General features: G+C 38.8%; 1 protein-coding gene across 2 annotated transcripts; it reads right to left on the reverse strand.

The window, feature by feature from the left end:
* Positions 1–1,792: 1,792 nt before the first annotated feature.
* LOC103152816 (tumor necrosis factor receptor superfamily member 6-like) lies at positions 1,793–10,463 on the reverse strand. Of its 2 annotated transcripts, XM_007573445.2 has the most exons (10): positions 10,334–10,462; positions 8,304–8,442; positions 8,090–8,218; positions 7,864–7,975; positions 7,664–7,755; positions 7,395–7,496; positions 5,299–5,318; positions 5,011–5,193; positions 3,587–3,623; positions 1,793–2,971 (listed from the first exon to the last, which is right to left on the reverse strand). In XM_007573445.2, exons 1-10 carry the CDS (start codon positions 10,343–10,345, stop codon positions 2,664–2,666), a joined length of 1,134 nt encoding a protein of 377 aa, XP_007573507.1. In that variant the 5' UTR covers positions 10,346–10,462; the 3' UTR covers positions 1,793–2,663. The 2 variants fall into 2 exon arrangements, with proteins under 2 accessions (XP_007573507.1, XP_016516936.1); XM_016661450.1 differs by lacking the exon at positions 5,011–5,193 and having other exon boundaries at positions 10,334–10,463.
* Between the last annotated feature and the right edge of the window lie 4,970 nt (positions 10,464–15,433).

Consider the following 15,433-nt stretch of genomic DNA (forward strand, 5'->3'; position numbering starts at 1 on the left):
TCCGTCTCACTACTTTTTGCTTTTTGTAGGTAGCTTAAACACTGAAAAAGAAGAAAAACTTGATCCAGAGGAATCCACCAAAGCACTCCCACCAAAGAAAATAGCAAAATTGTTCTACTTAGAATTACACAATTTTAGAGTAAATACAAGAAAATAGCTTTCTTGATGCATTCCAGTGCATCCAAAAGCTGGAATAAAGAGATTTTTTTTAATTGAAAGGAACTGCTTATGACATCAGCGTGACTCCGCCACAGCAATGTATAGCCTGAATATTCAATGTCAAGCACATTTATATTTGATGTAATGAAGTATAATATGGGCCCTGAGCAGCCACGCTCTACACCTTTATTTCAAGCGAACCAAATCACCTTTCTTGAGCGGTAATTTGGCTGCTACGGCGGACAGCCGCGACGGAACGCTTAATAATATTCTCAGACAACATTAGTTTGATGAATGAGAGTCAGAAGGCTGATTTGTTACAGCGGAGGCATCATTTAACAGAAGGATAGTGTGACACCTCTATTAAAGACTAGGAGTGCGCACCGTAGGGCTGCTCTCTGAAATGACGGACACGGCGAGCCCATCAGCATTCATTAAGGTAATGTTAGAAAAAGACACTTGTCTTCAGAGTAAATGAACAGTAAGCGCAGCTCACCGCTCAGCCCGCCGAATAAAGAATAAAGGGCAAAATGAGGCAGCGGGCTGCCGACACTATTGGCGAGTGAAACCGAGTCGGAGCAGCTCGTGAGACCAGATTAATACACGGATGTAGCATTTATGACAGATTAAAGCAGGTTGACGCCAGGTCCTCCCAACAGACAAAAGGGTCGCAATAGCTTCCAGTCATAGCTTGAGAGGTTTTTCTACAGAAAGAGCTCTGCGGGCTCAGCAGGTCCCTACATGTCCACCTGCTGAGTCACTGCCTGCTGCCTCCGGGATGGAGGGTGGACAATCCCGAATTCTGCAATGCACGTGCAGCTGTGGAGGGTATGCTAAAGGTCACATAACGAGGAAGTGCTCTGCATGTGGCCAGTGTCACTTATAATTCTGTTCAGTATTCATGAATTTATCAAAGGACTAGTGGGGTCTGAAACATTTACAACCTAAATAGCCATTTTTCCTCGCTAGCCAGCAAAGTAAAACTCGATCAGAGCTATAACTGTAACATGACTATAGAAAATTGTGTGTAATTTTAAAGAACCACCATTTTATTTTTATCTTTAAGATTTCAAGATGAAAACATGCAAGTAAAGGATGTCTCTTTTTCATGGGGTGAAATATAACAAAAAAAGAACAAATACCCTAATCTAATGACAGGATCTAAAATAATTACTGCACTTAAAAAAACACAGTCTTAGTATTTAGTTTCTAGTGTAAATATCTTAGTACACCTAAATGGACAAAACATCATTCAAGTAACTTTTCAGCAAGATGCAAGTGCTTGATATAAGTCAATAATTCCAAAAATATTGATTAAAAAGTACTAGTTCAACTGGTAGATTATTTCACTTATAATGGGAAAAATGTCTTGCAAGTGGAACTATTGCTCTTTTAGATATAAAAAAATTATAAAATGTATATCGACTTAAAACAAGTTGGAATATATTATTCCTGTGATGCTTTGTCTTATTTCAAGTGTACTAAAATATCTGCCAGTAGAACTAATACTTTTCTAAATCACTATTAAGAAGCAGAAGTCACTTTTTTTGGTTTAGATAAATGAACAAGAGTTGGCTTAAAGTGACCTAAACAGGTGTGGTGTGAATGCAGAATGACAAACAAGAGGAAGACGTTTTTGTTTCTTTCATCTTTATATGAGAATGAGCTGAACCACAGATGAACAGTAAATTACCACAACTGAAACATGTATGTAAAAAAAATTCCAACAATGGACTGAATCTGACACATCCGATCAGAACCAGCTGACAAACAGAACATCACAAATGTGGACGAAAAATATGTGCATTTGCTTCAGCAAACTCCAGTCAAATAGAACAAAATCTGAATTGATCTTCTATCATGTTTTGCTATTATTAAGAGCCCCTGAGGATAATAAATTACATCTCAAAAAAGAAATTAAGCCTAACAAAAGCACCGCATGATTGGGAAAACATTAAATACAGGAATGAAAAGGGATGATATAATAAATTAAACCTATTTTCAGTGCATAAATACGTGAGATCACTCACATTTCAATAAATCTTCAGGGATCACTTTGAATCCTCATTCACCATGTAATATAAAAAATGTACAAAAGAAATTAAAAAACGGTAACATTGACCACCCTGAACACAACATTCTATTCGGTCTGGATTCTCAATCAAATGAGCAACATAAATATACAGATATAAAAACAAATACTAGAGAGACAGAACTTCCTATAGATAATTTCTAGGCAGAGTACAGCTCCACCAGACTAGTGGCAGCAATGGTTAGCAACATCTGGTGGTACTGCACTCTGCTGAGCTCCTAACAGCAGCTGTAAACGGAATCAGAGACAACATTCTGAAGACAGAGGACAGGACAGTTTCAAGGCGTCAGATGCAGCTGATGCAAAGTCAAATGTCTTAGAAGACATTTTTAGTATTTACAGCATTTTCACAACAACTCACAGTAACATTGTTCATTGTACTACAAAATGAAAAACACTTAATACTCTTCATTTAATCATCTCCCAGAGAAAAACTCTCAAGTTCATAGTAACCTTTCTTAACAGCATTATCCATGATTGTCTCTGCTGTTCTTCTTTGGTTAAGGTCCAGTAAAGCTCTCAGCAGGTCGTTTAGACTGGCTTCTTTCCCCTTCTTCTCCACCCAGTAAGCCAGCAGATAATGTATCCGGTCTTCATGCGAATGATGATCTTTGCTTCTGATCTTGTTATCTTCTATGCTGAGCTTACGGAAGAACCTGTTGTGGAAGTCCACGTTCAGCTCTTCAAAGAATTCAAAGCACGCCGTGAGAGATTCAACACCTGGAAACAAAGGAGGCGATGCTTCAAACACCTGGCAGTCAAGTGTCCAATGACAGAGCTTTGAAAAAGTATTCATATCAGTTTACCTCTTTTTGTTGTGCGTTAACCACAAATGTCTATTAAAGGGGTACTTATGTGAAAGGCCAACACTGCATTATAAGGCAGAAAGAAAATCCCTGTTTTGCTTTGTTTCCAAATTATGACCACAAGGTCATAATGCAGCCAAAGTGTCTGATGATGCATTTTTGGCACATTCCAAGGATCATACTAGATGCACTTTGCTATCATTTAGTTAGTGTCTGAACAACATCCAATTGGTATTTTACAGTATTAAAGCTGTATTTGACAGTGATAATGAACCAGAAAGGTTTTAACAAAAGCTAGTATATTTTCATTTGAAAGATTATTTATTGTATCAGATTAAAGGAAGCTGCATATATGCAATATATTGTTTTCTGAGATTTGTTTTCATCTTCCACTTGAAACAATAATTTGTGTTGTTCTAACTTCAAAATATCCCAATGAGCTATATTGCGTTTTTGATTGCAACATATGTGGCAAGTTATAGGAGTGTGAATATATATATGACATGAAAAGAACAGATTTTTTTTTTACCATTCTTAGGAATGAGGGTGGGGAATGGCACCTCTTCCTAAAACACACAGAAACACAGGTTAATGTACCAAACTGATTTTTTAAAAGCATAGGTGTTTATTTATGTGAGAGACCAGATTTGATATTCTACCATTAATAAGTAACAGTGTCCTGTGAGGTCTGCTTGAAAAAAGAACAAGTCAGACTCCGAGGTTAATAACAGAGCGCTGCAGCCCAAGCCAGCTGGAGGCCAGGGTGAAGCTGACAGGAGCTCAGGCTGTGAGCTACAGTAGTGGAATGAGGGGATCCAGATAACTGACCTTAGCTGGATCAGATTTATGAAAAATGCTCACTACAGTAAATGAACAAGCTTGAAACAGCACAGATTAGGGATGCAAAATGTTCTTAATATGACTGAAGGCCATATCGATGAAGAAAAAAACTGCCTAGACTGCAGAGCTCTGTCCACACAGAAACTAGCACAGTGTATTCTTGTAAATGATTCAGACAAAATATGTGTTTCAACAGGATGCAGCATCACAGGAAATGGTGTAGTAGGTATGCCCAGCCAATTGGTGGCGCTCTAACACTGCCACAGAACAACAAAGAAAGGTATGTTTGTTATTGTGAGTGAGGCGCATGTTGGCTAGAGGGAGAGATGAAGCATCAACATCCTCTAAAAAGAAGAAAAGAAAAAAAAGACAGTTCGCATTGCAAAATGTTTTTTTTTTTTTTTAAATCCATCCGCTTCATAAATGATCGTGGCGTGACGCAGTGACTAGAGCGGGTGTCCTGCATACCTTGACGCAGTTGTTCTGTGTTTGTTCTGGGTTCTTTTGCTGCATATCTTTGCCCCCTTCCTGTCAGATTACTGCTGAATAAAGGCCACTAATGACAAAAAATCTTTTAAAAGAAAAAAAGATTGTTTCTGGTCTCCAAGGATGTCGAGTCCATATGGATGCACAGTTTAAACGACAAAAATCTTTTGCGGACACTTAGTATGGATTTGTCCCAATAGGTTGATTTAGTTAGTTAAACCATTATTTCATCAGGCAAAACATTAAGAATGCTAAATAAGAAAGGAGAAGAACGGAGAAGAAAAGGGGAGGTCAACAACATTGGCCAACAGAGAGTACGACTTTTTTCCTCCAGTTGCTCCGTGCAGCAAAATTTCGGTTTCTATTGAAAAAGGTCAACCACTATTTATGTTGGATAATTTTGTTTGTGTGTACTTCATTATACGAGGTGTTACATTCCTAAAATATAAATAATATTTGATGCATATATGTTAGGTAAAAGTGGCTGATAGTAGAAAAAAGCTGCAGGTTTTAGGAAGCAGACAGTTGAGGTTTGTTTTGTAGGAAAGCGGAAGCAGAGCTGAGAAACCCAACATGAGAGCGAGAAGGCTGGGTGAAGAAGAGGTGAAGAGGAGCGGTTAATCTCACCCTCCTGTTGGGGTCTTCCCAGGGGAGCATTTCAGCGGGGTCAGTTAGGTTGTGCTGAGAGCTGCTGGCAGAGCTGGGATTGCTTTCACACAGATTTACTGTCTCCTCTTTTCCTTGAGGTTTATATATGTTTACATATGTGCTTGGATTGGTGCTGTGAGGCTTGCTCACTGAAATATAACCCTGGAGATAATGAAGGGGAAGCATATTCAAATATGCACTTGAAATTTGTCAGTTTCAGGAAATATTGTTTTGTCAATATTTTGAGACCAAATCAAAGCGACTCACCGGTTTGAAACTGTTGGAATCTGAGGAGAGAGAACAGATATTAGTGTAAGTAAACGGTCTTGTTGTAATGATGGAATCTGAACAGGGAAAATATTCTGAGAAAAACCAGCAGCCATCTTTCAAACGAGGATCAGCTGATGACCAAAATATGTTTGGTCTGTGGGATTACTGTTCATCTATGTTGCATAAGCAGAAAGTATAAAGTGTGCAAGTTGCCATGGCACCGACATTGTTAGCATGAAAACACCATCACTCATCCATTGTAGTCCAGTATAACCAGCTTAATGTCAGTGAGGCTTGTGACGCAAGGAAACCAAACAGATTCTCAGAGTAACAACACATTTCTACTCTATCAGTTTGTTTACATGAGGGCATGTCTGATTGAAAAGGTAAATGATTAGTTATCTGTAGCTGCTTGACCTTGATGAGGCTTATTGGCCTCATCAAGTTAAAGACGCAGACGATTTTTGTCTTCGGTAGCAGGACGGTCATGCTGGGTAACTTGGTGTGACTCATCCAAACTCTCAGATACCACAGATGCTTCCTATAGTGATTAAGGAAGCCTTAAAAGGCTCACACCCAGTGTAGAAGGCATAAACAGAACTGTTTTCACTTGGGGTGTTACATTCCAAGGAAGCAATATGCCTAATAATTTATGAAAAAGGAATTGTCTGTGCTGCTCTGATAATAAAACACACACTGTGGGATTAAAAGACAAACAGGTTCTGTGGCAGGTATGAAGTCAGTGATGACTCAGTCAGGTGTGGCCAGCATATTCACACTTCTTACTAAATGTAAAGGTGAACTGTTCAGACCTCAACCATACTACTATCAATGTTATTAATATAATACTAATATTATTAGCCAGAGTCCTCTTCACTCATCTGGGCAGCAGTGGGATAATAAACATGGCGTCTTTGAGCCAGGTTGTATCCAAACATTACACTCGTCACTTATTGTTTTGAATTAAATGACAAGTGCAACATTTGGGCACTCATCCATTGCATAACACTGAGACAAGGCAGTGCCAGGATGCTGCTGATGGCAGACATTTTCTAGAGAAGGAATGCCCCAGTAGACTCGGGAGATTGTGTGATACATAGAATATACTCATTTTATGTAGCCAACTATATCAAATGTACTTCATCCTATTTAAGTCCCATTTCATTGTGTAAATAATGTAGGCATAAATGAGGCCTATTGTTGTTCAGTTCCAGTTCAAACATAGTGGTTGGGACCCATAGTCCTATATATGCAACAGGGGTACTGTCATGAAAAATATGATTGCCATAGTTAAAATTGCATTTTACTATGAGGTGTCATTTGTAAGGTTACACTGTAAAAAATGAATAGTAATATTTTGGTTTATTTAGCCTGCCTTGGAGGAAAAAGGGATTCATTTTTCAAAGTCATATTTTTACCATGTTGTTCACACATTTATAAAGGTCAGACTTCCAAAATAGATATTTAACTCACAAACTAAATATTTAATTTCAAAGTATACATTTATTTTCCAAGTTAAACATTTAATTACCAAACAAAATATTTAGCTGGGACCTAACTTTCTCTGACCTTGCTTACTAAATATTTAGGTTGCTAGTTAAATATTTAGCTAATATACGATTAGCTTGGCAATAAGCACAAATGGATTGTCAAAACATAAGCTAGGTTTAGCTGACCTCTATGTATAATGATACAAATATGACTGAAAAATGAAAACCCATTTTTTTCTGTAAGGTGAAGTAAATAAAAATATTGCAAATATTTTTACAGAGTAACTTTACAAATGACTCTCCATACTTCACACATGTATATTTGCTCCACATGTATAGTTGCTGAAGAACTTTAGTGGACGCCAGCGTGACAGGAGTGGAGGGACTCATGGAGAAACCTGGTTCTGCTCCACAGAAAGGTCAGACTGCTGTAGTCATTAACCTGGAGCTATGATAAACCAGCTATACAAGCTGCTCTGTGGTCAACAACTGACTTACAGTCTATGGCAAAATAGAACAGTTGTTTTACTATTATTATTTATGTATGTGAATATTATCGCTTCCAAGGTTTGAAAACATAAAAGACTAATTTAATAAACCTACCTGCTGTTTTCCATTTCTTCTTCCAGATGATGAAGATAAGTATGACCAAACCAAGAAAAAGTACCACAAAAACCAGAGTCAGTACTGCAGTCAGAGTAGTATCTGGTAGGAGAAACACAACATTAGCAACATTTTTGTGAGGAGAAATGAAACATCTTGGTGTGAATCAATCTCCCTACAGTGTCAGACTATTAATAGGCGAGAAACCAGGTGGAGAGGCTCTGTGTTTGCTACGCTGATCTGTGGGAAGGTTTTGAACAGAAAACTACCTGCTTCTGGGCTGGAGTTGCTCTGCCGTTTCTTGCACTCAGTGTTACTGGTAGATGTGCAGTTCTTCACCACCTCCTCATCACTGTTACATCTAGTTTGGAGGCAGAAAAACAGGTTAGTGAATGGCAAAGACCCTAGCAACAGCATCACTGAGCGTTTCGAGTAAAAGCTGGATGAATAAGATCACTTGTCTTCTTACCTGGAACACTTCTTGCATATTTCACATGCTTCGTCTGGATGGCAGTACTTCCCCGGCTTGCACTGACACAACGTATCCTGGGTGTGAGAGCACCCCCTGACTATTTCCTGATCTGAGAGCAGCATTAAACAGGCCTTGTTAAGTCAGAGCTGATGCTCAGAGCGCGGCATTGATTTTCCTCTACAGGCCTTTTAATCAATAGCACCAAACTGTCAGGAAGAATTACCTGGAGGGCACTGGGTGCACTTGATGCATTGTTTCAGTCCGTTGGCGTGCTCCGTGAACGTTCCATAGCCACACTCCTCACACGTTCCCTTCTTGCCCGTTTCAGTGCAGGGTGTTTGAACATACAGACCTGAGAGCCATAAGTAACGTCCATATTAATTTCTACTATGGTGAAGCGTTTAGCTCTGCTCAAGTGTTCAGCCTCTGTTACTTACCGGCTTCACATTTTACGCAGCAGATGCCGTTGTGCAGGTATTCTATGTCTTCTTTGCATGAAACAGACCGGCCCGACTTCACACCACGCTGTGGGTAAGCTACCACCAACTGGAGAACAGCTAAGGAAGCCCACACAACCTTGGAAAACACAACATGTTCAAAAGGTTTATTCTTGTTTCAAATTTTAAGCCATGTTACAGTCACACCGACTCATCTTTGGACACACGGAATAAGCCAAATAAGGCTCTAGAAAATCCCACAAGTTGAACCTTGTCCCCTGATTAACCAGGCTCAGCCCAGAATCCTTCCCCCGCCACACCCGTCTTCCTGCCACTGTTTACTTTGAGATCAGACAATTCCAAGGAGAAAAGGGGGAGTGTGGGGACTTCAAGTTCATCCTCTTTGATATGCCTCAGACGAAAATATGCAACCCTGGTCACACATACACACATGTACACGCCAGAGATGAATTCAAAACTATACCATAATCTTTAGAGAAACGCACAGGACATTCTAGAGTTTAAATATGGAGAACATTAAACTGGTTATCTGCCACTTTCCCTACAGTCACACTGCTGATTATATATATATATATATATATATATATATATATATATATATATAAAGTTATTAAAGGACAGATGTAGGCTGAATGAAACCATTTTCTGAACAGGGAAAAAAAGGCCTTTTGAAATTAGTTGTATAGACATGGAAATTATAGTTGAGGTAAATATAAATTTACCTCAACTAAATTTATATTAGTGGCCTTATACCACTGACTGTGGAACAACTTTAACTGAATCAGCTGATTAAACCAGCTAGCCTTTCTGCATAGTCATATTATTCTAAAACCACTGGCCATGATTCGATTTGATGGGGTGAGGAGGGAAAAAGACTTTAAAAGGCTTAAAATTAACAGAACTGAGTAATGTAAATATCCGTCTACTTATCAAATTAATTCTGTCCAAATAATGGTTTTCAGTGACACTGCTCCTCTTAAATCATTCATGTTGAAATTAGGGAGTTTTGCCATTTATTTAAGGAAAAAAAAACAGTTTAATGAAAGACAACCTGCAGCAAGTCAGTTTATAAAGTTGTATCCTTCACATAGACGCTCCCTGATGCAACTCGATGATGCAACACTAGCTCACACCAGGCAACTGGCCAGCCACAGCCCAGTAGGTGAGGGAGAGAGCTTCCTTCAGCTACGCCAACACAACACATCACAGCCAACCTCGCTAATAAACACTTAGTTGCCATGGCGTCGCAACTCTCAACCAGGTTTGACCAAATAAAGCAAAGTCGTGCCTATGTACACACCCTGAACGTCATAACGTCAGGTACTAAATCCCTGGAAGAAAAGTGCGCACGCCCTCCTACCTGTAAAAAAGCACGCGCTGAGGAGCTCCAACTTCAGTCAGAAGGAAAGAACACAAAGCTGAGCTGTAAACCCAGATGTGTTAAACTACAATTTAATTAGACAGCAACAAACAGGAAAACTGTTTGAGCTTTTTCATGTCTTCACATGAATAATGAGCTTTTCACTTATAAAGCCAATACCAAATTTAATGTTTCCCTTCCACCCGAAAACAACATCAGAAAATGAAATAAAATAAAATAAAATAAAATAACAGTCACTGTGCAGCTCCCTGTTTTCTCTGAGCGGAGAAGGAATGAATGAGGAGCCTACTTGTTGAATTTCACACCTGCGTAAAGACGGAGAGGACAAGCCCTGGCATATACACGCGAGAGGGCTCCGTTAAAACTTTATTACCCATAAGAAGACATTTCTAATAAACCCACTCTGAATACGGACTAGTTTCACGTCGGCACTGTGACTTAAAAGCGTTGTTAATAAGCTTTAACACAACCGTCACTGTTTAAATCCATGACGGCTCTAATTAAAAAGGCTAAAGTGTTGAAAAACCAACTTTAATGACCGGCGACAGAAAGAAACTAAATATCTACCTCAAACCAAAGGCAGCGAGAGTTTAGGGTTGTGTCACTAAAATGGAAAATACAAACTTACCTTAGTGCTCATGTTTTTTTCAAAATCGTAACAACTCACTTAAAGATACTTCTAGACACTTCCAACTTCTAACGCCGTCTACTGCTACAGCTCTGCCTCAGGTGATAGTTGTCGTGGATGACGTCATTGTAGGGCGGGCCTAGCAGCCCAGAAACATTCCACCCGGCTTGGTTTCCACACACCGTAACCAGGATGTTTTCATCAAAGAAGTGACAGACAGCCACAAACCTACAATTTATGTTGAAGTGAAACTTATTGCCAGCTTTGTTTTTCTAAAGTTTTTTTTTTGGGGGGGGGGAATGTAATTATTTATTTGTAAAAAAAAAATAAAAATAAAAATATTTCAGTCTTTAAAAAGACAAATTTGCACTCATCCTATATATTTTGTCTGTTTGATTATGCATTAAATGAGATGTTCTGATTAGTCAAAGAGTACTTCATTGTAATTTTTACCAAATACTTTTTTATTCCTAGAGGATATAAACTCTGGACAGGTCACCAGACAGTTTCTGGACTGACCAGTGTTCTATTTTGGGTGAAATGTCCAAAGCTTCAAACTGCTATCAGATACATTTGCCCTCAGGTGGCAATCAATGAGAAAGTGTCACGTCACTGTGATATATTGCCACAAAGGCTCATTTACAGAGTAAGACCATTTTTAATCAATATGCTCCACTGCTCCATACAGACATGGAAGATCTCAATGTATTATGCAGGAGGGAAGATGCATATCAATAGTCATCTGGGCATGAGATCCTCTCAGGTGATTCGACAGACAGGGAATGTGTTCTGGGGTCACCTGGGTCCACTTTGCAGATGCTTCTGGGTGTAGCAGATGTTGTGTATACTAAATTTTAAGATATCAATAAAATCGTTCAACCATGATGGTGCTGGCATCCTGGATGGTATCTGGTGGAAGGTTTTTATGAAGCTGCCATTTTCCAGACCTTTTAAGAACCTTTATCTGGAATGATCTGGGATTGCCTTAGTAAGACAACCAATTCCTGAACATATTTATTCAAAAAGATGGTGAACACGTTCTGCTCCTAGCCCTACCTTACATATTTTCTCAATAGACTGAAAATCACTAACCTTTTTCTGTGCTTGAAAGTTGAATCTGAGTCTTTGTTCATAACACGTGACATTTTTTGTTGTGCCTCAGAAAATTAGAAAGTTGACTTTTTAGTAGGAGCTCTTGCAGCGCATGGAAGGAAAATGTACACTGCAAAAACTCAAAATCTTACCAAGTATTGTTAATCCAGTTTCTAGTTCAAACGTCTTACTACAATTGAAGACAAAAGTATCTTACCAGTAAGTTTTCAGTAAGAAATGGGATCTTGTATCAAGTCAATAATTCCTTGCAACTGATTAAAAACTTACAAGTTCTAATATAGTTATAATTTATGACATGGCATTTTTCCGATGTTATAAGTGAAATTATCTCAGTGGATCTAATTCTTTAGTGCAAACATTCTTGGCATTTTAGTTTTTACAGAAGCTACTCAACACTATTGCCATGACGATATAATACGACATCATCAGCAAATAAAATAAATGCCAGCAACATAGATACATTAAATACATTTATGTAGCGTAAAAAAAACAGTTTAGGGCCCAGCAATGACCCCTGACCCCACAGGTCACCCTCAGTAAATCAGAAATCACATTATTTATTTGAACATATTGCTGTCTTTGATCCAGGTAGTTTTTATCCAGGAATACACTGCTCCTCTCCCATCACAGTTTATTCAACAGCAATTCATGATCCAGTCATATTTAAAAGATTACTGAGATTACTATTCCATTAAGCAAACACCATGCAATGATGAAAGGGCTTTATGAGCGTCTGACTGATTGAGTCACAATGTCTGAATTAACTGTAAGCATATTTGTAGATTCATTGTAAGCCAACACCTCAAACACATTGCTTCCTTGTGTGACATCATTAAAACTATGAGAAAGTACCAGAAAAAAAACAAAGTTTGCTTCATTCAAGATTACAACATCTAGATGTAATCTTGAGAGATTACTTCTAGAGAGTTTTACAGAACTAGAATTTTTTTTTTTAATTTAATGTGTTTCCATTAAGCAAGTTTATTTGTGAAATGTAAAATTGTGCAATTATATGGTCAATGAAAACGGAGCTACTGAGAAACTTATGGAAGAATTCCCAAAACGACTGGCCTGTAAGGTCAAGGAATTGTACTTGAGAAAGTTCAACAACAAATCGCTGAAAAATGTTCCCTGCTCATCATTCATGAAGAAACGTTTGTTACAGAGTGATAAAAAAGATGGCACGTGTCCTTTACAGTTTTATTTAACAGCCAGTAGAGTTTAACAGAGCTTGTTTTTGCAGGTTTGCCTTTATCTATTAAGTGGTTGTCTGCAGAGCGTGGATATGCAGAGTGTCAGGAAGTAATGATCTGTGGTGACAAGAACATGTTGGTGAGGGCTGAAATAAAACCGTTCCTGTCTGCCAATCATGGCAACCTCAGCTCTGGCCGAAATGGTCGGACAGTTCTGAGTGGTTGAGGTCATGCTGCAGGCTCAAAGATTGGTCTCATAGCTGAGGAACTCTTGGGTTCATGGTCTACAGGGCACATGTAACAGACAGCATGCAGTCCTCCTGCATGCCTGCGCTTCACTCACCGCCATCCTCTTCTTCATCTTACAACCTATTTTCATTCGCCCAATCACTCAGTTTGCCGCTGCTGTGAATTTCTGCTCTGTTTACCCCTGCAACTCTCTCTGAACGTGTGCTTTTGATGATAAGGCCGGCGAAGGGGCTGAAACCAAACCTCCGAGCTACTTTTTCCAAGATAAGACATGAATTTTTGAATTTACATTGCTGAGTTCGTTCGTTGGGTCTGCAGAGAGATCGACGCGACGATATGGAGAAAATGTGTTTTTTCTGAGGAGCTGAGAGGACAGTTTTCTTCAGGGACCCATTAATTCACACTAACTCATCTACGAGTTATCAACTGATCAAGAAAAATTATATACATACAGGTAGATACATACATACAGAGGCATGCACAGGCAGTCTGGGGTCAGGAGCTCATTTGGAAAAAAGGCACCTTCTGCCTTAGTGGTTTGAGATGTATTACAGGCACATCTTGAACATCATGTATATCAAGTAAATAACCATATCTGACATCTGATGTTTAGTAATGTCAAGTCAGGGAACAAAAATCATCTCAAAACAAGGATGGATTTTAAATGTAGTTTATGAAATTCTTAGGAATAATAAAGCAATAAAATGACTTTAGATTGATGAAAATAAAAACTCACTGTCTGTCTTTCAGCTGAACTCCCAGCTGAATTTGAAACTTACATTACCCTTCTTTTTTTCCTTTTTCCTTTTTTACACACGAAGCACCTTGTGTTAGTCTTGAGTACATCGGTCTGCAGTTTTATTCCAAAAGTAGGCTGCCTCAGGGGAAGATCTACAGAGAAGGGGTGAGGATGCGGCTACTGTCCCCCAGAATTTGATGTCCTTAAAATCAACCTTCTTCTTTGTCCAGAAGCTTCTTATAGCCTTTGAATTGAATATTAATTCACACAAAAAGAAGAATGATAAGAATAGTCTTATGTCCCTGAAAAACTTACTTGTGGCCCTGCTCTGCCTCCTGCTTTGCTACTGGACCTGAGGAACACCAGCATGTTCCTTATCAAGACGGTGAAAGTTATCAAGTGATAATACCATGAAACTGTAACAGTTGACTAAGATAAGCCTAAAGTCTAGGAGAAGAAGGAAAACATGTCAGTAAGTTTGACACATTTTTTCTGCATCCACTTTCTTTTTTTTTTTTTTTACTTCAGTGGTCTTTATTTGACAGGAAAGTGGGCTGTGAGAGGGGGCAAAGGTCAATGGGCTGGTACTTGAATCCGTGACAGCCTCATTGAAGACTGAGGCCTAAAGGAAGAAGTACATAAAGGAAGAAATGAAGGAAAGAAAGAAAAAAGAAGGAAATAAAGGAAGGAATGAAAGGAGGACGGCCAGATGGACAGATGGACGGATTTCCAATCAGAAACAAACGTCTTGGTTGAATGAGAAAAGATTCTAATCTAAATCCACCAAGTATGAGTAACTTTGGCTCTTTTCTGCCCACGTGTGTCCTTCATTTCTCCTGATCCCTCATCTGTCTGGATGTTTTTATTTTTCAACCCGACTGCTTGTTTCACAACACTCAGTGTTGAGTTAGCTGAAATCACGACCGTTTCCTCTAATGTTTTTGAAACATTTTAAACAAATCTACAACTGAAGCTGCTAATTAAACCGGCTCTGTGCCTGCGACTGAACAATCTCCATGAGCAGTGCTTCACTGGAGGCCCTGCGTCAAAGGGGACTTTTGAAGGAAAGTATCAAAGTTAGTGCAGCGTGGGTGCCAACTGTTTATGACTCATTCTCTTTCTTTAAGGAAACCTGTCTTGAATAATTTGTAGACTTGTTTTTTTTCCTATGGAGCATACTAAATGAGACTTTTAAGTGTTCCTTAGGACAAAAACTATGTTTTGTCTCACACACACACACTACTAAAGACACACACACACAAAATTATAAAATTGCACATACACTATTAAAATGTCACACCCATACAATTTTTCTCTCTCTCTCTCTCTCTCACACACACACACACACAAAAGACTAAGATTGCGCATATACATTATTAAAATAACACACAGCGGTGTGTGAAAACATGATTTAATATTACAATTATTTAAAATATTGAATATGATGTAAAAGTTTAAAAGAGGATAGTGTGTTTCGTGTAGTAGCATGAATTACCAATTTTTTTGTGTCTGTTGGTCAGAAGGCAAGGCATTTATTTACATCTGTTTGACAGGAGTGTCTGTTTCCGACGGTCCCTAAGTAAACCTCCGAGTGCTTGAGGGGGAGCCGGAAATTAGCGTTCATAAACCGGATCAACTTTGAGCTAAACGCCGCTTGTTCTGCAGAGCGTGAATATCCAATATCCAACTTGAAAAAAACTTCACTGCGGCAGATAAGAATAAAAACACCGTAATGAAGTTTGTTTTGGTCTGTGAGAGACGTAAATGTCATATGCAGTGACGTTGGTTCCAAAGCTGCACCTCTTC

The sequence above is a fragment of the Poecilia formosa genome, unplaced genomic scaffold, assembly GCF_000485575.1.
Source record: "Poecilia formosa unplaced genomic scaffold, Poecilia_formosa-5.1.2 Scaffold329, whole genome shotgun sequence".
In the NCBI taxonomy this organism is placed as follows: Eukaryota; Metazoa; Chordata; class Actinopteri; order Cyprinodontiformes; family Poeciliidae; genus Poecilia; species Poecilia formosa.

What these genes read in the sequence shown, in the direction of transcription:
- LOC103152816 (XM_007573445.2), bottom strand. An exon ending in CTGCGTAAAATGTGAAGCCG is followed by an intron (nt 8,219 to 8,303) that starts GTAAGTAACAGA and finishes TATGGCTCTCAG; the next exon opens with GTCTGTATGTTCAAACACCC. An exon ending in GTGCACCCAGTGCCCTCCAG is followed by an intron (nt 7,976 to 8,089) that starts GTAATTCTTCCT and finishes TGCTGCTCTCAG; the next exon opens with ATCAGGAAATAGTCAGGGGG.